The sequence below is a fragment of the Tenrec ecaudatus genome, chromosome 12 (assembly GCF_050624435.1).
Source record: "Tenrec ecaudatus isolate mTenEca1 chromosome 12, mTenEca1.hap1, whole genome shotgun sequence".
Classification (NCBI taxonomy): domain Eukaryota; kingdom Metazoa; phylum Chordata; class Mammalia; order Afrosoricida; family Tenrecidae; genus Tenrec; species Tenrec ecaudatus.
In genome coordinates, this window is record NC_134541.1 from 4,981,104 (window position 1) to 5,003,092 (window position 21,989).

The 21,989-nt window shown below is 51.9% G+C and overlaps 1 protein-coding gene across 2 annotated transcripts; it reads left to right on the forward strand.

Annotated features, from left to right (window-relative positions):
• Positions 1-702: 702 nt before the first annotated feature.
• On the forward strand, positions 703-12,698 carry ZBP1 (Z-DNA binding protein 1). 2 transcript variants are annotated; one of them, XM_075528398.1, is made up of 9 exons: positions 707-929; positions 2,974-3,222; positions 6,043-6,108; positions 6,657-6,830; positions 8,486-8,635; positions 9,674-9,781; positions 10,395-10,592; positions 11,898-12,067; positions 12,388-12,698. In XM_075528398.1, exons 1-9 carry the CDS (start codon positions 896-898, stop codon positions 12,409-12,411), a joined length of 1,173 nt encoding a protein of 390 aa, XP_075384513.1. In that variant the 5' UTR covers positions 707-895; the 3' UTR covers positions 12,412-12,698. The 2 variants fall into 2 exon arrangements, with proteins under 2 accessions (XP_075384515.1, XP_075384513.1); XM_075528400.1 differs by lacking the exon at positions 8,486-8,635 and having other exon boundaries at positions 703-929.
• The last annotated feature ends 9,291 nt before the right edge of the window (positions 12,699-21,989 follow it).

The following is a 21,989-nucleotide window of genomic DNA, read 5'->3' on the forward strand; positions in this document are numbered from 1 at the left end:
TCACCCCAAGCTCAGTGGCTCGAACCCACCACATGCTCTACAGGAGAAAGATGAGGTCATCTACTCCCCTAAAGACTGACGTCCCAGAGACCCACTGGGCAGCTCTACCCTGCCCCGCAGGGTTGCTATGAGTTGGTATTGACCCGATGGCTTTGGGCTTGGGGTTTGTTTTTGTGACCCTGGCAACTAAGCCTTACCCCAGAGATTGCCCTGGGAGCAGGTTGGAGAAGCAGCTATAAAGGGGCATTTTCTGGTCTTGAGCTTGATGTGGTCTGTGGGCTGAGGACAGATGCCCAGAGACAGCTAGATTTTATGGGGCAAGAATCTGCCAGGAAACAAAAGGCAGTGGCAGGTAAGCCCGCCTTTATCATGCTCGCTGGGACCCCAGACCTGCTTGTCCTCTGGGAAAGAGGCCCCTTCCTGTTTACCTGCCCCAGGTGAGGCACTCACTCTCAGGAGATTGGGATTCTCAGCTCAGGGGTGAGCCATGGGGCCCTGGCCTCCTGGCTGTCTCCTCTCTGTGCCAGTGGGGGGAGGGAGGTCAGGGAGCCGTGCTGGAATACTCTGGTTACCCCCAGCAGATGCCCTCCGATTCCTCCCCACAGCGTCTGAGTGGAGGTGGGACAGAGGAGGGTGTCACCCTGTCCAGCTCATCAACTCTGTTTCGATTCTGTCTCATGACCAAATTCCACACGCAAGTTTCGCTTTCGTTTTCGGCAGAAAGTTCTGCAGATCTGGCTGACTGGACCAGGCAGGCTGAACTTCCTGGGTGTGGATCTGCCAGCTACCAGTAGGGGCCGAAGGAACCCAGAACTTGCCCAGAAAGAGGGACCCGGCCTCCACTCACCCACACACGCCAGGTCACTGCACCAGGAGCCAGAGGCCACTGTTCAGCATGGCTGAAGCCCCCATTGACCCAGACAGAAAAGGTACAGTATTTTCCGCACCAAAAAAACTTTTTTTGGGGGGGAGTCCAGGGTGGGAGCTTTGGGGTCTGGTTCCTTCAATGGCTCAGAGTACAGCAGGGTGGCAAGGCCCACTATGCCACTAGGGCTCCCGTCCCCAGACCAGTGGGTTGGCACTTTTTTTTTAACATACTCAACTCAAAACTCACTGCCAGTGAGCCGACACTGACTCACAGTAACCCTCTAGGACGACGTGGAACTTCCCCACGGGATTCCAAAGCAGGAACTCGGCAGTAGAAAATCTCATCTTTCTCCCAAGGGGCAGCTGGTGGGTTCACACATCAGGCCCTATGGATCTCAGCTCGGGGCATAGTTCACTAGGCCCCCAGGGTTCTAGGTGCTGGGCAACACTCTTGGGTGCATCTTCCCAACCACAGCCCTCAGTGACAAAGGCCAGGCCTCCTCTCCATCTTTATGGAGGGCAAGACCAGGCTGGGAGATGGGGAGTGAGTCTTTGGGGTGGAGCCAGGTTTTTTTGGGGGGTGGGAAGCAGCTTTGTTTGACAAGGTGCGTATGCGGGAGGGAGTCCCCAGGTCCCACCCCCTCACCACCACCACCCATCCCCCCATCCCGTTGTCCCAGACCAGCAAAGGTTGAAGATAACTCTGGGCTCAGGCACGTGCTCAGTGTGGTGGTCTCTGTGGGGGTTGGGGGACAGTATTTCTGCTATTCTCTTTGCTAATTCTCCACCCCACCCCCACACCCCAGACTTAGAAGTAGTGCTGCTCTTACGCCCACATCACAGATGAGAAACTGAGGCACTGAGGAGTCACCCAGCTAGTAGGCCTCTCAAATGTGGGGGAACCGCCACCACAGGGCCCCAAGGAGGGAGGGGGTATGCTGTGGGTAGGTGGCAGGGTGTGGGGAGGTGGGCGTCCAGGGCACTCAGTGAAGGTTTCTTCCCGGCTGATATAACCTCTCTTCCAACTGGCCACTCACACTGGGCCCTGTGTCCAGACACACTGGCTGGAGGGCAGGGGCAGGGCAGGCCCTGAGTTCTGCTACACTCCCTCACTGAACCCCCACTTTCTGGTTAGAGGGTTAGGCGGCGGCGGAGGGGGGAAGAAGAGCCAGCCTCCTGAGCAGGTGCCCCAAGAACCCAAAATTTCCCAAATGAGACAGAGACCAATCAAGCTGCACGACCAGGTGGATGCCCCACCCCTCTATCCGCTGGGTGTCATTCCCGGAAAGGGGTGACACACACCACCACCACCACCACACCCCCCCACCCCCGCCAGGTGGAGTAATCTTTTTCCCTGGGCTCATCGAGAATGAAACATTGTAACCACCAGGGGATCTGCCCCTTTATCCCATCCCCCAGTCAGCCCAACAGCACCAGGAAAGAAAAACCTGAAAGGTGCTCTACCCACAAGCCTCCTGGGCCTCTTGGGGATGAGAAGCACCTGGGGACCAGCGAGAGGGCTCACCCCAGCTGGGCTCTGGCTCCACTCCCAACCCTCAGCCCAGGCCCAGCTCCCCAGAGAGCAGCTGGGTCTGATGGGGGAGCGTTTGTGCTGGGAGGAATCCCAATGACCCGGACCCACTCACTCAGTCACCCACCCACCCACCCACCAACCCAGTTACCTTCCCTCGCGTCCACCCTCCTGCCCACTCACTCATCCATCCCCCCCTAACTCACTCAATTCACACACCCCTACTCATCCACTTACCCCCTCAATCACTTACCTCCTCCCTCATCCACCAGCCCCTCACCCCCTGATTCACTAAGCCCCTTACCCACCCACTCACCTCCTCACCCATCCACCTACTACTGGCTCCTGAGTGCCCGCAGGGTACCCAACGCTGTGCTAGGACCAGGGCTGCCCCTGGGGAACAGGCTGGGGTCCTTGCGGCCATTCTCAGAGAGCTGCAATAGCAGCACCCACGCCCGGGGCTTCTGCCTGCTCCAAGAGGAGGGACAAGCGGGCCCTGCTGCTCTTGCTGGGAGCCTGTCTGAGGGCTGGGTGGCAGAAGGACCCTCAGTCGGAGCCATCATCCTCCCTCATAGGTGAGCTGCCGCAGAGAGTCCTGCAGGTGCTGCGGGAGGCTGGCTGCCCCCTGAAGACCTCCCACCTGGTGAAGAAATGCCAAGTTCCCAAGAAGGAGCTCAACCAGGTCCTCTACCGAATGAAGGCACAGTCCCAAGTCACCCTGGTGGAACCAGTGACCTGGCGTCTGGGTGGGCCTGAACCCTCGGGTCCCCAGGGGCTGGCTGAGCCTGGGCCCAGACCCAGTAGCAGGCCCACAGAGGAGGCAGGTAAGATACAGCCCACGCCCGGATTCAGATCAGCGGACCTGGCTGCCTGGGGGCTCTCCCGCACCCTCCCCAGGCAGCCTAGGTCGTGGCGCATGGTTCTAGGCTAACACTGACCACCCTGGGCAGCGTGCATGGTGGTACCTCAATGTCAGACTCATTTCTGAGGATATTTGACCTGCTGCTTCCAAAAATGACACTCGTCCCCCCCCTACCCCCAGAAGCTGTGGATTCTGAAATATGGGACATAAGCCAGGCACCATCCTTGGCCCTCCTCGCCCACAAAAAATCAGGATATTTTAATGTTCTATTAGCTAGCCGGAGACAGAGGAAGTACACACTGGCTTTATTTAAAGTCCTTTGTGTCGTACGAAATGTTTAGGTCAAGGTATGCTTCACCTGCTGGCCTTTGGGCCAGAGATATATTTGAACCGTGTAAATGACATGAAGTTGGAATGTTCCCCAAGATGCAGCTTTCTGCTCCCAGAAAAAGACGTATGGCCTCCGAAACCCACAGGAGAAGGTCCCCTCTGTCCCACAGGTTTGCTATGAGTTGTAAATCGATTGACTGGTAGTGAGTAGTTTGGTACCATCTTTAGCGATCCAAATATTTGTTCAGAGTTCAAACTCCCTTCCGACAGCTAAAAGCAAAATGCTCCCGTCTTGTGACAGGATGCCATGTCTCCACCTGTGCACACAGACTCTTAAAAGGAAAGTTAGGATGTTCTTAGGAAGGCCCATCAACACTACCTCTGAAGCATCGAGCATCTTATCCGTTGACTTCTATGCATGGAAATGTGTTCTGACATGTTTACTGCGCCACTTGAGGGAGACAATTTAGATCTTCCAAATAGTTATGAAGACTGCTGAGCAGCCTGGCATTCTCCACACCCTAGAGGTGCATTTTCAATTCTCCGGCTGCGTCCTGGCTGTGCAGGACCCAGCTCGTGGGCTCTACGTGGATGGACGGCCTCCCACACCAACAGGCAAATCCCACTGCCCTCTCCTCGATACTAATGCAGACTGTCCCGATAGGATGGAGAAGAGCTGCCCCTTGGGTTTCCAAGCCTTTACATCTCCAAAAGGCTGCAGAGTGAGTGGTAGGTCTGAACCACTGACCTTATGATTGGCAGTTGAATTCTTAACCAACTGGTCACCGTGGGTCCATATATAGCTTCCCTGGGAAATCCCTTAATATCTAATTAGTTTTCAAATATTTCTTACCTTTTTGGGGGGGTCTTATCCTTTCATTTGTGGGTCTGAATTCTTCTCATATTTGAAACTCAAAACTCACTCACCGTCATCCAGTTGATGGCGATGCGTGGAAACCCTTGCCAGGAGTAGAAAGCCCCGTCTTTCTCCGTATTTAAAACGAGGATGATCAGTGATTACATGAGGCTAACTTAGTGGCCCAGAGCATAGTGGAACACCATATTTAAGGAACTACGCCTTATGCCATCTGTCCCATGAGGTTTGTAAAAATTAGTGCCCCAAATAATTCGAGGAACGGGCCTAAAAACCAAGACACTACGGAAAACTTGTGTCTCTGTTGGACGGTGTGGCAGTCGCAGAAAAGAATGTTGTAGTTGTAACTCCGGGCGACCCCTTGTGTGCAGAAGCAAGCAGCTCTGTGGAGGGTTCAAGGTGTGGCCTTCAGTGCTACCAGGCCATCCTTCCGCGGCACCTCAGTAGGGGTTGGGGGTGGTCAGCCAGCCGCTCTTTAGGCCAGGAGTCAAGAGCCTGCTGACACTGGAGCTAGGGACTCCAGCAGAATAGCAGACTGATGAACAGAAAGTGCACTATCACACTGAGAGTAGAGACACCCTCTAGGACCGAGGGGACTGCCCCTCAGCTTTCCAACGCAGGCTGTCTTTATGGAAACACTGCCTCCTCTTTCCCTGAAGAGCAGCGGTGGGCTCGAACCACCAACCTGCTTTTCAGTGAGTAGCCTGGTGCATCACCGCTGGGCCACTAGGGCCTCTTAGTATCACTCTGGATCCTTTTTTTAGTGTGATGACCAACAACACCCAGAGCTGACATTTACTGGGGATGAAGGGGTCTGTAGGTTCATGGTTATTTGACTTGGTCCTCTCTGCAACTCTGGGAGGGAGCTGCTCCTGTCCTCTCCTCTCCTTTCCTATCCCACACTGTCCTCTCCTGTCCTCTCCTATCCCACCCCACAATGTCCTATCCTATCCTGTCCTATCTTATCCCATCTCACACTGTCCGATCCTGTCCTGTCCTGTCCCACCCCACACTGTCCGATCCTATGTCCTTGCCTCCCCTCACACACCCCTCCCCTAACCCTATCCTATTCTACTCTACCCTACCTGATCCTGCCCTTCCCCCATCTACTCTATTCTACTAGAATTGATTTGATTCTAATTTATTCTTTTCTCATCTGATCCAATTCTGACCTATTTCATTCTACTCTAACCTTTTTTCACCTATCTTAATCGATCCTAATTCATTTGATTAGATTTTAATTGATTCTAATATATCCTCTCCTATCCTAGTCTATTATCTTCTATTTAATTCCATTCTGTGAAATCTTATCTACTTTATTTTATTCTAATGGATCTATTGGATTCTGAGCTAGTCTAACCTACTGTCTCCCTGGTCTACAGGACGGGACACTGGACCCCAGGGGTCCCCTAACACCCACAAGGTCACACAGCAGAAGGGGACAGGGTGGGATCTAGGCCCTATTTGTTGAACTCTGGAGTCTGAGTTAGAAACTACCGGGGTTCATGTTTGGGAGGGAAACTTCCCCCCACTCCCCACCCCCGTCCTCTGCCCTCTGACCTACCTTTCTGTTTGCAGCCCAGAGGTGCCTGCCAAATGAAGCCAACATTCCACAGAGCCCTGTGCCCTCCCTCACCGAACAACGTAAGCATCTTCCTTTCCTCTCGCCCGTCCCAGGGACCTGGGCCCACTCACCCCCAGCCCTCCTGGGCCACCTGGGATGTCCAGAACACTCAAGGGCCACGGCCCACTGCCACGAGGTCCCCTCCGTGTTCGGTGGCAAGGCTCCGTCTTTGAAACAAAACATTTACATGGCTAAGGAATGATTTCTCTGCCCAGTGACCAGTGACCGTCAGCTCTCCCCTGACTCATGTGACCTCAGGTGTGCCAGCGTACACCCACCCTCCACAGGGCTGTCAGTGGCTAATTTTTCAAAAGTAGACTGCCAGGCCTTTCTTCTGAGGTGCCCCTGGGGCACTCAAACCTCAACATTCACTGCCCATGCCACCCAAGGATTCCTGTTCAACCAGCAGTTGACCTGACTTGTGCACCTACTGGGTGCCAGATGTTTCCCGGTCCCTTGTGCGGCGATTTCCATGCTGTTACAGCACCCACTTGATAGATGAGGAGTCGGAGCTCAGAGGGGCGTCTGGGCCCTGGGGACTCCTAACCATGAGCCTTCTGCTTTGCAGAGAAAAAGATTTACACGCTGCTGGACACCAAAGGGCCCCTCAGTGCTCTTAGAATCGCCCAAGCTGTGGGGAAGAAGACATCGAAGGACGTCAACCCGGATTTGTACACCTTGAGGAAGTGGCATCTCTTGAGCCTGGAGCAGAGCTCAATGTTATGGCACGTTCACCACCCAGGTGGGCCCTGGCCTGGGCAGGGGTCTGAGCTGTGGAGAGAGCACTCCCCTGTGGTCTTAGCTGGATGCACTGCTGGGCACAGAAGTATAGCATTATATAAATACTGAACAGCTAACCACGAACCAGTAAAAAACCTTTCCCCAATGCACAGATATATGTTGCTTATTTCTATAAAAGAATTACAGGCTTGGAAACTCACAGGGCAGTTCTACCCTGTCCTGTAAGGTTGCTATGAGTCGGCATCCACTCAGTGGCATGGATTTTTGGTTGGAATCATGAACTAGGAGCCCTGGTGGGTGTTGTGGTTGTGGGTTAGGCTGCTATCCACAAGGTCAGCAGTTTGAAACCACCAGCAGCTCTGTGGGTGGGGGGGAGAATGAAGCTTTCCACTCCTGCACAGTCTCAGTTCCACCCTGTGCTCTAGAGTCACTATGAGTCAGAATCCACTTGATGGCAGCAGGTGTTTTTTTAAAAAAAATTAAATCATGAACCAGTCTGGATTCCAAAATGGAACTCACTACCATCGAGTCAGTGCTGGCTCATAAAGACCCCCTGTGGGCTCCTGGGACTGTCACTGTTTAGGGGAATAGAAAGCCCAATCTTTCTCCCACTGAGCTGCTGGTGGTTTTGAACTCCCAACCATGCAGGTCACAGCTCAACTTGTCACCACTACACCACCAGGGCTCCTGGATTGATGCATGTCTTTAGAGTGATCCCAGTATCACACAGATGTTTCAATGCTGCTTTGTGGAGGGAGACCCCCTGAGGTTTCTATTCCGGCCCTGTGGAGACCGGAGAGCCCCAGCTCACGGGTCCCGCTGGGGCTGTCAGCACCCTCAGGCTGCTGTGAGGAAGGGACCGCCGTCAGATCTGAAACATGGGTGATGAATCTGCAAACCAAACATAAGTGTGGCCAGATGTGGTCTGTGGGCAACCCTCTGCAGCCACCACTGAAGGGAGAAGGGGCCTTGAAACTCAGTAGTCAGAGCTGTGCGTGTCTGGGTGGGCAGGGGGCCTGCGTGGGGCCACCTACAGTCCAGCTGGCCTGGCTGTGGGGGTGGCCAGACACACAGGAAGCACACTTGTCACAGGGGTGCCCCAGCCACACGCCCTCTGAGAAGCAACAGCTGAATTTGCAAACCGTGCTGGTTCCCGGGTCCCTGCTTGGACTCTGATGTGTTCTGCTCAGCTTCCTAGGAGGTGTTGGTGCAGCCTATTGGTATTTGCAACCCCTGCCCGCTGGAGAGCTGCAGGCGGAGTGAAAGGTTACTTGTCAAGAATCCTTGATTGTGTTTTCGGTGAAGGTGTACAGCCGAGGCTAGGTTCCTATTTAGCAAACCACTCAGCAGCTTCACAAACCACTCAGCAGCATTGGTGACTTGCTGCACACTGCCTGGTCTAGTCTGGTTGTTCTGTTTCAGTCCATCTGGTCTCCCTATTCACTTACTTGCCATCTCATCTTTGCCTGTTGATTGTTTGGTCTCATCTGATGGGTTCTTTGTAAAGCATTAGAACCCTCACAGCTGATACACTTTGGGAATTAATTTGTTCGTTAGCTAAAAGGTGCCCTCAGGGGCTGAGTGAAATATATATATATATATATATATATATATATATATATATATATATATATATATTTTTTTTTTTTTTTGCAGAAGAGTCTGGAAAGAAAAATCAGTCCACTGAAATTACTTTCCAGTCAAGTTCCATCAACCTGTTTGTCTCAAATGGCCACTTTTCCATTACACATTCTAAAGAAATCCAGATTGGAGACAATAACACCATGCAAAAATACACATTTAGTGGTAAGCCCCTCTACACCCAGGAGGGAAGCCTGGAGGGGGACCTGTTTTTCCTGAGGGGTGATGGGTGGTGGTGTCGGCTTCCAGCTCTTCAAAACCGCCATATAGCTGGGTCCTGGCACTGTCACCCAGAGAATGAGGAAGAGCTTCTTTGCACCTAGATCAAACCTCTCCTGCGTTCCTTCCACTACGGTACCTTCTGCCTCGTTCTCAATGGGACCTTATATTTTCCCCAACGAGCGGACCAGTGAAGGGTCACAGGGTGCAGTTGTAGTTTATGAGACTTGTGTCTCTTGCCCTTTCACATCTGTGAAAACATGAACTATCGCTCGAGTGGGGTTGCAGTGGGCCCTGGTTTTGATGAAACACATGCCTGCTAACCAAATGCTTCCTTGGTTCCAGGCATTGGGCCTGAGGGCCCAAGGCTGCGTGTCTGTCCAGCCATTGTGAGGCCCGCAGGTGGGTCTTTTTCCAAGCTGGGCCTCAGTTCCCCCAGCTCGGAAAGAAGGGCTTTGTTCCAGGATCCAGGTCCAGTTCTCTGGACGTTAGCCCTGTGTACTGTGGTCCCGATTTGGGCTATGCCCATGTCTGGTCACTGAGGCCATGTTTTCAAGGGTTCTTTTCCTTGTACCCATGACCTTACAATAAAGTAAAATAAAACGTTCTATTGTTGCCTTCATCGGAAACCTTAAAGGCCAATGCCAGGGAAACACCCTGGGGTCCAGGAACCCCATCCGAAGAGGGCTCAGCTTCGGCAGGAATCGGCGATATTCTAGCACCAAAGAAGCCTTTGCCCCTGGGGAGGCAGCGGGCAGAGAAGCCCAGAGCAGAAGGGCACTCCACCTTCTTCTGGGTTTATCAGGGCCCCATCACCGGCCTCTGGTTCCATCTCTGACCTGCTACTTCCCAGCCCAGTGGCATCTAGGGTGATTCAGACTGTAGCCTCCTACACCTGGCAGGACTGTGGGGGAGGTGTTGGGGGGTGTCAAGCAGGATTCTGGAGCCCCCTCCAGGAGAGTTCCATTGCTGCCTCTCCACCAGGCTCCATTGCTCCCTCCCATCCTCCTTCCATGGTGATGGCTGATGACCCCTCTCCTTCAGAGTCGGAGCCTGAGATCCTGGATGAGAGCCCTGGCCACATGCCCCCTGGTAAGCTATGCGCCCCCACCCACCCCACCCCCATCTCGCTCCTTGGAAGGATCTTGAGCCAGAGTCTGAGGACGGGGAGAGGCAGGATGGGAATTGGCGGTCCTTTCAGCTGGTAGCTGCAGTGCATCAGAAGCATGTCAGGCTTTCAGTCTGCCCTCTAGGTTCCCACCTTCCACCACCCACAGGCAGGACCTCCGCGGCCTCCTGCCTGAAACGGCCGTGGACGCTCACTCTCCAGAGAAGCAGGGCGGGGCCAGGGAAGAAAGTGCCTGGAGCTCATGGGGCCAGTGAATGGCCAGCCCTTGTAGCCCTCTGCATCATTGATCAGCCAGAGATGGCCTAGGGGACAGTTGGGCTGTAGAGCTAGAAGTCTCCAGAGGAGGTGGAGTTGGGGAGAGCTGGAGGAGGGCTTCTAGAGGGGACCGCTGTCTGAGGAGTGGGGGAGGGAGGCCAAGGTTGGCCAGACAGGGTAGAGAGGGGCATCCCAGGTGGGCAGTGCCAGGAGCATGGGCTGCAGGTAGGAGAGCCACCATGGGGGACGTGAAAGCTAGGTCTCCGGGGCCAGTATCCACCTCGCCCAACCCCGACATCTGTGTCTCTGGCTGACCCACAGGCTCTGCCACCACTGGCCCAGCGGACTTGCCCGCTGTGCAAATGCCCAAGCCAGGACTTCCCCCAAACGGAGGCCAGAAGGCCCAAGTCAAAGTCTGCCTTGAGGACAGGGCCATCAGCAATAGCAAGATGACTGTCCACCCAGCTGGTCCAGACGGGGACCACAGGGAAGAAGCTGGGAAGCCAGGGGAGGATGAAGGTGAGCCCGGGCCCACAGTGGACCCCTGCATATTCTCTCTCTCTCTCTCTCTCTCTCTCTCTCTCTCTCTCTCTCTCTCTCTCTCTCTCCCTCTCTCTCTCTCTCTTTCTCTCTCTCTCTCTCATTCAGCACTCACTGGTCTCTCCTGTTTCTTGGAATCTTGGAATCTGGAAGGCAGCACAGATGAAGGCAGAGACAGGGATCTCAGGAGTGAGACTGTCCACAGCTAGATCTTTCTAGTCCGGGACCTGACCCAAATTGGTTAGCTCCCCGAGCCGCCTCGTCCTCAGTGGTAAAATGAGGACATGAATAACCTGCCCCACCCGCTGGGGCTGGAGGCCATGCAGGCCCCGTACCCGCCCAGGCCTGGCACAGCGGGTGCCTTCAAGCTGTAGGAGCTGCTCTGATGGTCGCGGTCGCCACCACGGTCACCACCATTCTAGGGCTGCAGAGCTCCATCAGAGAGGGGCTTTCTCTGGAAACAGGTTTGCCTGCTTGTTCCCCAGCCCCCCCGCCCCCTCTCTCTCAGGTCCGTGTGCAAGGGACAGTCCAGGCTGTCCCTAAATGTCACCCACAGGCCCTAGCTCCTTCTACAGGGTGCTTGGCGGCTTTGGGGCTCCATCCCTGTCCTTGGACTGGCCAGCAGAGGGAAGGGAGAACCTGCAAGCTCCCTCTTAAAAATCTCCCTTTTCTCTGCGTGGAGCTGCCAGGGCTGTGCCAGGGCTGTGGGAGACGCAGTCATGGCCAGGTGGCAGAGGGAAGCTGGGAAGCTGGAGCCCCGGGGAGGCAGGACAAAGGGGAGAGTGGGTCCTGACTCAACACCCACCCCACACCCCTTCCCGGGACCCCTAGGGCTGGCAGGAAGGCCAGGCAGCTGCACCTGCCTGCAGAGGGGGTGGAGTGGGCGGTACAGACCGGGCTCAGGCCCACGGAAGGGGGTGGTACACCTGCAGCCTGGAGGTGAGAATTGCCAAGAGTGAGCACAGGCCGTCGTGGGGGTCGGGGCTGACCAGAATTTGCCTTAGGAAGACAAGCCAAAGGTCATGAAGGGGACAAGGTGGACATGCTCAGCACCACAGTCCAGGGCCAGGGGAATCCGCTGAGGATATGACCCCCCTGCCTGGCCTTATAGAACACAGACACCGGGGGACAGGTCCAGCTTGGACTGTGTGAGCCCAGAACAGTTAGGGCTGGAGGAGGCTGCCTGTGGACGTCCCTGTGTGTGTGTGGGGGGGGGGGGTCTCCACCCCCATTAACAGAGGCCTGAGGTCCCTGATGCTCCTGTGTCTCCTTGTCTTCCCCTAGAGGCCGACTCCCTCAGATCCAACAGTGAGCTTCCCGGAGACACAGCCCGGGCCGACCCCGGGGTCACCTCAGCACTCACCTCCTGCATGGAAGGCCTGGCTCTGGGAAATGAGGTCCCCACACGCACAGAAGATGGAGCCCCCACGGAGGGGAACTCATGCAAGGCATCGGTCAGCAGAGTGGGCAGGGGGCCTGTAAACACTTCTTTGACCCCTTTGTTTCCTGGTGCGCCTGGCCACTGTTGGGCTGGGGTTGTCCTTGGAGTGGCTATTGGGGAGATTTCTGGGGGCAGAGGTTCCTATTTGCATGGGGGGGGGAAGAAGGGTGTTGGGAGGAGTATCCACCCCCCAGCTCCTTCTGCTCTGGCTACTGTGAGACTTAAAAGAGTCTGCTAACAACCAAAGTTCTTCCATGTCTTTTCCCGAGCCCACCCTGTAAGCCCACCCTGTAAAAAGTTCTGCACTCACAGGAAAGAATGTGCCTTTTCCAGGAACCAGCAGGCCGAGGGCAGTGAGGGCCGGCCAAGGCTGACCTTGGATGCCCCTGGGGGGAGGTCTGCCCCTGGAGGCGGGGTCACGAAGGAACCAGTGAAAGAGGAAAGAGGCCAGCCAATGAGGATGACCAGAGCTCCCATGACGCCGATCAATCAGGAAGACCCCAGCCTGCACTTCCCACTACAGAGGGGCCTCTTCCTTGGCCTCTTCCTTGGGTATATAAGGCCCTGTGCTCAGCACTGACTGGCTGCTCTGCCTCAGCCTGTCTGCACTCGCAGCAGAAATAAACTTTGCGATTGCAACCCCACCTGCCCTCCTGACTGGATTGTCTTCTCTGGACCTGGTGTAAGAAGGCTTGTCATGGTCACCCATGCCCTCACCTGTCAGCTGGCCTTTCTACTTTCAGACCCTTGCCTGAGGGCCTGGGCCCAGACCTCCAGGGATCAGTCTGTCCTGGGGCCCCTGTGTGTTAGGGGAGCCTTGATTGCTGTCCCTGGCTACAGCCTGTTCCCCCAGCCTCTCCTAGCCACTTTCCTGAGGCTGTTCCACCTTCAAGTCCCAGCCAAGACTGACCTTGTCCAGAAAGTCCGAGATCCCAACTTAGCCTAAGTGGGTTCCCTCCTGTGTTAGACCAAGTTCTCTGGAGAAACAAGTCCAGAGACACTTGCGTATGTGTAAGAAAGAGCTTTCTTTCAAAGAGTAGTTGTATATTAAGAAAACGTCCTAGCCCAGTCTAGATCAAGTCCATAGGTCTGATATTAGCCCATATGTCCAATACTAGTCTATAAATTCCTCTTCAGACTCATGCAGCCCATGAAATGATGCAAAATGCAGGAAGATCACGGGCCAGTGGGTGCAGTCTTATGGACACATCTCCAGGGGTCTTGCAGGTCTCAGAGTGGCTCAGTGTGTCTCATCAACAGGAAGGTGAAGCAGAGAGAGGGGCTCTTGCAGGTCTCAGCAAGTCTCTGTGTGGCTTGTCAACAGGAAGAGGAAGACAGAGAGAGAGAGGAAGTTCCCAGAATCCTCATGAGAAGGCCACACTCCCAAAGAGGCATCTTCAGGCTATGAGCCGATTGACAGGCTAGATTCCTCCCCTTCACTCTATCACATTGACAAGAGATTATGTAACTACCACACAACCATAGCACTTGAGGTGACTGTCAGTTAGTCCAGGGAAAACTGATTTTCAGTTACCAACACATCGACTTTGACTCCAGAGGAGCCTGTTTGACTCAGAAGAGCCCTAACTGTGTCCCGGGGGTGCTCAGTGACTGATTTTTCAGTTGATCACTGGGCTTTCTTTTGTGGCATCTCAGGGTGAACTTGAACCACCAACAAGCTCCTTGAGAAGCTATCTGTGTCAGGCGGGTTGACTAGCGAAACAAACCCAATGACACTCACATATGTATATGAAACAGCTTTGTCTAAGAAGGAATTTTATATCAAGAAAGTCCAGCCCAGTTCAATCAAGTCCAGAAGTCCAGTACTGGTCCAGAAGTCCCTCTTCTGTGGGATACAGACAGATAATCCCCCAGGTTGCCCTCTCATCTTATACACAAAACCAAAGATGCTGCTTGCTAATCTATGGTAGCCCCTGTAGTCTGTCCCACCCTAGGTGGGGCCCACTCCCTGCTGATGAGGACAGTGGCCCAAAGACAAGGTCAAGCCAACTCAAGGAGGATCAAGGTTAGGCCGTCATCTTGACTTTAGAGTCCGTCCAGCTTGTCACATGTGCACCCCAAGTGCCTCCCCTTCCTGTTGCATGTACACCCCTCTCTTGTCCCCTCCCCCTCCTATTGCATGATGCCTCTGGAATAACCCCTTCCTGTTATGATGTAATTAGGGGGGCTTGCACATCCCGGAAATGTATATAAGCCATGATTAGAAATCTATTCATACTCTGCGTGGACCTGGCTTCTGAGATCATGGCCGTCCAGGTGAGCAAGGGCATGCCTTATCTTGTCTGATGGCTCTTTAATTTTGCTCCTCAATCACATCACCACCCCTTGGACCCATTTGATTTGAGGGGGCTGGTACCCCACACACTTCAGACTCATGGAGCACATGCCATGATGCAGAATGCGGGAAGATCACAGGCCCATGGGTGCAGAGTCGGGTGGGTTCAAGGTGAACGGAAGCAGAGCAGGGTCCCAGCAGTGCTCAGGGTGGCTGGCTAGGTCCCAGCAAGCAGGAAGGGGAAGGGGGATGGGGGAGAGTGAGGGGGCGGTTTCCCAGGACCCTCCTTATGATCAGGCCACACCCCCAAGGAAGCACTATCAGGCCGTGACCTAGTTGGCAGGTTGGATTTGCCCCCTACACTTTCAGACATCTTCAAGTTGACATGCAGTGATCTAACCACCACCCTGTCCAAGCGGAGCTGAACTTTCTTCCCAAGTTAAGCCAAACCCATGGCCATTGAGTCGGCCCCTTCCTAGAAGAACTGGCCAGTAGGGTCCCCAAGGCTGCCGCCTGGGAAGATTGCCACACCTGTCTCCTGCTGCCTGGCTAGTGGGTGTGAACTGCTGATGTGCCAGTCAGCTGCTCAATCAGAACCATCGCACCACCAGGGCACCTCTCTTCCAAGTGGCAACCAAGAACCCCCCGGAAGCTCTTCTGCGCGGTGGCACACTGGGTGTCTGTGAGCTGGAGTCCAGTTGATGGCACCTCGTTGGGTTTCTTTCGACTTCACCGAGGGCGGAGTGACCTCAAACCCACTGGTGAGGTGGGCATCCGCTGTGGTCTTCCCTCCTCGGATCCCTGGTCGGCACACTGGAGCCATTGGAAACAAGGATGGGTTGAGCTTGGTTTGCTGCATCCTCCCTCTGCAGGAAACGAAAAGTCACTGGCATGCCTCAGTGTGCACGCAAGGTCTGTGACCAACAGGCCCCACACCAGCCCAGAGATCCCCCACCAGCCCCTCTCCCAGCCAAAGCAGCAAGATTCACTTTCCCATGAGGTTTCCTTCCCTGCACGATTAATTTGCCATCCACACATTGACAAAGCAATGCTGGCAGTTAATGGGGCCGGAGGTGGGGGTGGGTGCTCTTTGGGAGAGACATGAACTAGCTACCCTGCAGAATAGACAGTGATTGAGTCCTGTCCGCCTCCCACCCCCACCCAGACCTAACTCACCAGCTCACCCACCCACCTGTTTCCCCCAGGACAGCTGCAAACAGAAAGTGCAACCTCTGGAGTTTGGAGGAGAAATTCCCTCTGACTTGGAAACGATTCCCCTAAACTGCTACCGACCTGCTTGAAACTGCAGTTCTACTTTCCCGTCCCAGAGGGCTTCACTGCTCAGGCAGACCTCCTCCCCTGTGGGGGTCTAAGTCAGACTCAGGGGCTTCAAGCAGGGGAGAATCTAGGAGCAAGCCCTGGGCAGTATGGCAACAGGGACACCTAACTCATCCTTGTTGCCGCTGTTAGATGCCACCGAGTTGGTTCAGACCCATAGCAGCCGTCTGCAAAGCAGCTGGAGCTCTGCCGGCCCTGCACCAGCCTCACCTGTGTTCCTGTGCTTGAGCCATTGTTGCAGCCACAGTGTCGATCCATCTCATTGAGGGCTGTCTTCTTTGTCCCAGACCCTCTACCTGACTACGCATGATGTCCTTCTCCAGGGACTGGTCTCTCCTATCAATGTGTCCGAAGTATGTAAGACGAAGTCTTACCACCTGTGATAGGTAGGTTTATTGTGCCAACCTGGCCAATAAGAACATGTGGGATAAATAAGGTCGCAGTTTGATTAGAGGGCAAAGAGATAAATGGCTCGGCAAGCCCCGCCTGCCCCTATCTTGCTCTCTGGTGGTCGGACCAGTGTGCGGCTGCCTTAGCTAGTTCTCTGCCTCAACTTGTGAGCTACACTACCTGTGGGCCATGACACTAGAGCTTGAGGTTTCTTCAAGACCTGCTTTGCCTCACTGCTGGTGTAGACATTGCTTGAGCTGGGGACTGTCGGAGCCTGTCTTCTGGCTGACTGTTAATGACCACACCCCCTGCTGTTTGCTGCCTGTGACTGGACTGCCTGCAACCTCTACAGAGGACTCTGCTGTCTGCTTCCTTGACCATGGACCCAGCAGTTCTAGTGAGTTGAAGGACTCCCAGTATATTAACTGTTTCACGGAAGTGAGTTGAACTGAGCCCTCTGTCCTGCTGTGTGGACTACTTAGCTGTTATATTCCTTTGTGGTGTGTGTGTGTGTGTATAATCCTAAGTATCCAGGTTTTGTTTCTCTAGAGAACCTGTCTAACCCACCATTCTTGCCTCTAAGGAGCACTCTGGCTTTATTTCTCTTAAGACAGACTAATTTGTCTGTTGACAGTCCACAGTGCTTTCAAGATTCCTCCCCAGACCACAGTTCAGATGCAGCGATTGTTCTTTGGTCTGTCTTGTTCGATGTCCAACTTGCGCAGGCCGGTGAGGCAAGGGAAAGTACCATGACCTGGGCCAGGGGCACCTCAGTCCTCAGAGTAACACGTTTGCTCTTAAGTCCTCGAAGGAGGTCTTGTGCAGCAGATGGACCCAACGCAGTTCGTCATTGAGTCTCTTGACGGCTGTTTCCATAAGCATTGATTGAGGATCCAACCCAGACAAACTCCTTGACAATTTCCATCTTTTCTTCATTTATCCTGATGTTGCCAATTGGTCCACTGGTGAGGCTTGAGCTGCAGTCCACACTGAAGGCTGCAATCGTTGATCTTCATCAGCAAGTGCTCCACGATCTCCTCACTTTCAACAAGCAAGGTTGTGTCATTTGCTGATGGTGGGCTGTTAAGCCTTCCTTCGATCCTGACGCTGCATTCTTCTTCATGTAGTCCAGCTTCTCTGATGATTTGCTCAGTGTGCAGATTGAATAACTATGGTGAGAGGGTACCGCTGATGCACACCTTCCTGATTTTAAACCAGGCAGTGTTCCTTTGTTTTGTTCACACAACTGCCCCTTGATCCAGGTGCAAGTTCTACAGGAGCAAAATGGACTGTTCTGGAATTCCCATTCTTCTCAAGGCTATCTATAGTTTGTTATGATCCACACTGCTAAATGTCTTTGCATAGTCAATGAAACACAAGTAAATATCTTTCTCATATTTACTTTTAGCTAAGATCCATCTGATATCAACAATTGTGCTAGTCTGGGTTGACTAGAGAAACAAATCCAGAGATACTCATATATGTGTAAGAGAGAGTTTTATATCCAAGAGTAATTGTATATTAAGAAAACATCTTGACCCAGTCCAGATCAAGTCTATAAGAACAACATTAGCCCATATATGTCTGACACTAGCCCATAAATTCTTCTACAGACTCATGCGGCACATGCAATGATGCTGAAAGCAGGCAGATCGCAGTCACTGGGTGAAAAGTCTTATGGAAACATCTCAGCACTGGTGTGGGTCTCCACGTGGCTCCTCCAGCTCCAGGGCTCTGGCTCCATCAGCATGGTTCCATATGACTTGTCAACAGAATGCGAAGCAGACAGAATGTGTGTGTCCTACCCCTAGGGAGGAAGACAGGAGTTCCCAGAATCCTCAGGAGAAGGCCATGCCCACACAGAGGCATCAATGGCTATGACCTGATTGACAGACTAGACTCCACCCCTTCACTCAGTTTGACAGGAGATTATGTAACTGCCACAACAATGATATCCCTTGTTCCATGTCTTCTTCTGAATTTGACCTGAATCTGTCAGCCACCTCCCTATCAATATAATACTGCAATAATTGTTGAATTATCTTCAGCAGCATTTTATTTGTATGGGACATTATGATTGGTATAAATGATACTGTTCTATAACTTGAGCATTCTGCTGGGTCACCTTTCTTTGGAATGGATACAAATAGGCTACCCCCTCCTCACCATCACTTTCAGATCCTTTGCTATTCCTCTGTCCCTGTCGTTATTGGCTCATCGCTCACCTCCCCCACCCACCTCCCGCCTTCTCCTCTCCCACACCCCCTGCCCCCAAACTTCAGTCCCGATGCCGTCTCCCTGGGATTATCTATCCTGCCTATCTTATATAGATAGACACCAAAAAACAACCGAAAGGGGGGGCAGGGAATCGCCCATGCAAATAGTCCCATGTCTAATTATTGTCCTGATCCCAAATAGATGAGCACCCCTCTGTCACATATGGAGCAGACCTCGATAAAACCCGTTGACCCGTTCGCCTTTCATTTGGGGACCCATCTCCCAGGACCCAGTTACCTAACAGCACGTACACCCTTTTAGTCCTCAGCGTTCGTGCCTGAGGTGCACGCCTTCTGCAAGACCCGTTGCTCTTCCTGCCCCTGTGAAATGCTCTAGTCATGTCTTTGACCTAATCATTTCCTCGTTTGCCTTAGCTACTCCACGATTAAAATCAAGTTCGAGAGTCTCTTCTGATATCCATTTCGATCTCTTCTTTCTCTCCTGTCTTCTTAAAACCCTTTTGCTTTCTTCGGGTATGATGGGCTTGATGTCCTCCCAAGGCTCATCGGGTCTTCTGTCATAAGTGTTCAATGCAGCAAATCTGATCTTGAGATGTTCTTCAAGTTCAGCTGGGAGAGGCTCAAGGTCCTATTCTGGCTCTTGTGGACTCGTTTTCATTTTCTTAAGTTTCAACCTGAACTTATTTGCAAGCAATTGATGGTCTGTTCCACAGTCAACCCCTGGCCTGGTTTTAGCTGCTGATATTGAGCGTCTCCATTGTATCTTCCCACAGATACAGTCAATTTGATATCTGTGGATTCCATCTGGTCACGTCCATGTGTGCAGTTGTTGTTGGTGTTGTTGGAAAAAGGATTTGTGATGAACAAATCATTGGTCTTGTAAAATTCTATCAAGGGATCTCCAGCTTCATTTCTATCATACCTACAGGTATAGGTGTTAGGATTTACAACACATATTTTGAGTGACACATTTAAGTCCATGCAAATCAGTGTCTTGTCTACACCAATGAGGACAAGACAGTGTCTCTGGTGGGGAGAGGCCAGGCTGCCACCTCAAGTCTGGCTGTAGACTGGATGCCCGGGAGGGGCGGGGGCCTCACACACAAGCAAATGCGCCCAGAGTCTATCAGGTCCAGCCTAGCCTAGCCTTTCCCACACTGTGGCCCAGCCACTTCAACCTCTCTGTACTTGTCTTTCTATTTCATGCCACGTGGAGAATTCCTCTTCTGCCTTCTCCATGGAGCATGTGTGGGGACAAGATGTAACCAGAGGCCCACGTGGCTTCAGACTAAGGAGTGTACACAGCGGTGAAAAGGTGCCTCAATAGCTTATATATCAGCTTGGTAGTTAGATGGTTTTATGTCAACTGGAAGATGCATGAAGGTGTAGGGATGGAGTCTGGCCTGGCAGTCAAGCCGCAGCCTAATGATCCCTCATGGAGGATGTAACCTTCTTTCCAGGAGGACCCTGGGAACCTCTCTCTCTCTCTGCCCCTTCGTCTCCTGCTTGCTCACTCAGACTCTGACACTGACTCTCAGAGCTGCTGGTGTGCTGCCATGTGTCCACCAGTCTTGCATCCACACAACTCCGCCTTTAAGACTCCAGACACTATACCTTTTGATAGCTGGGCACCATCAACTTTCTTCTCCACATTTGCTTATGCACCTGTTTTGTCTTCAGCGATTGTGTCGGGAAGGTGAGCATCATGGAATACCAGTTTAATAGAACACAGTGTTCTTGCATTGAGGGAGTACTTGAGTGGAGGCCCAATGTCCATCTGTTACCTTAATACTAAAGCTATACATATATGCACATAGATCTATTTCCCCGTCATCATATAGTAATATATTTACATATGTACATGCCTATATTTAGACCCGTAAAAATGCCCTTTGCCTCCTAGTTCTTTCCTCTATTTCCTTTGACTTTCCTCTTGTCCCACTATCACGCTCAGCCTTCATTTGGGTTTCAGCATTTCCTCTCGGTTACATTGCCCTTGATCAAGCCTTACCAGGACTCTTACACCCTCCTCACCATCGATTTTGGATCATTTGTTGTTCCCTTGTCCCTGGGTTGGTTAACACCTCTTCCTTTTCCCCACCACACCCCACTCTCCCATGTCCCCCTGGAACCATCGGTCCCATTGTTTTCTCCAGATTGTTTATCCCCGCTATCTAATCTAGATAGACCTGCAGAGATAATAATACGTACAAAAAACAAGACAGAGCAAAACAAAGCAACAAAAGAAAACAAAACCAATGACCAAGAAAAAGAAGAAAAGCCTGTAAATAGTTCAAGGTCTGTTTGTTGACCTTTAGGAGTGTTTTCCAGTTGAGTCTGATGGGGCGCCACACCCTGGCCCCAAAGTCTATTTTTGGTATTCCCTCGGGACTTCCTTGCTCTGCTCCCCTTGCTGTTCTGTTACACACCCTTAGTGTTTTGCCTTGGTGTGATGGGGTCAGATCAGGTACAATTCCTGTGGGTTTTCTTTTAACTTTATTGATAAAGACCTTTGGTGTGCATAAATGTCATATTTTCAGAAGGTCCCAGTCCTTTATTTTGTCTTCTACAGGGTGAATATTTTTCATTACGTTCAGTAGTGTCTTCCTGACTTGTATTAGGGCCCTTCCATTTCTCTGTTTTTTCATTGATTGTCTTTATGGTTCTGGGTATATATTTAAGTCTTCAATCCTTCTTGAGTTTGATGTTGACGTGGTGTAAGGTAAGGTTCCTGTTTCATTCTTTGCGAGTGAAGATCAAAAACTTTCCAGCACTATTTATTTAAAAAGCTGTCTCTCCCCTCCCTCCCTCTTTATCAAAACTCAGGTGTCTATAGATACTTGGCTGTATTTCTGGGTTCTCAAGTCTAATCCAGTGATCTTTTTATCTATCATGTTATCAGCACCAAGTGGTTTTGATTACATGGTTATATCATAGGTTTTAAAATCAGGGTGTGAAAGGCCTCCTTTATTTTTGCTTTGAAATAATGTTTTCTTTACCCTGGATTTCTTTCCTTTATGTGTGAAGTTGGTGATCAGTGTTTCCATTTCTTTGAAGAATTGTGCTGGGATTTGCATCAGCATTGTGTTGTGGGTAATATTCGCATTGTCAAGATGTTTAGTCTCCCTATCCAGGGGCATGGCAGCCTGCTCCATTTGTGCACGTCTCTCTGGTTCCTTATAGGAATGTTTTGTAGTTTTCTTTGTCTAAGTCTTTTGTTTCTTTGGTAAGATTTATTCCCAAATATTTAATCTCTTCTGTGGTTATTTTTAAGTGGTATTTTCCTTTCAATATCTATTTTGGTGTCATCTTTCATATACACAAATTCAACTGATTTCTGTATATTGATCTTTTTTAAAAAACAAATATCGATCTTACCGTCTGCTATGCTGTCAAAATTTTCAATTTGTTCCAGAAATATTTTATGGAATCTTTGGGGTTTTCTACATATAGGATTACATCACCTGCGAATAAAAAGAGTTTTGTTTCTGCTGTACCTTTGTAGAAGCTTCTCGCATCTTTCTGAAGTCTTATAGCTCTGGCTGTGGCTATGAGGACTGTATTGAAGAAGGGTGGTGAGAAGGAGCCACTCAGTCTGGTTCCTGTTTGGAGAGAGACTGTCTTCCATTTCTCTCTATGAAGGGAGACGCTGGTTCGGTAGATAGGGCCTTTGT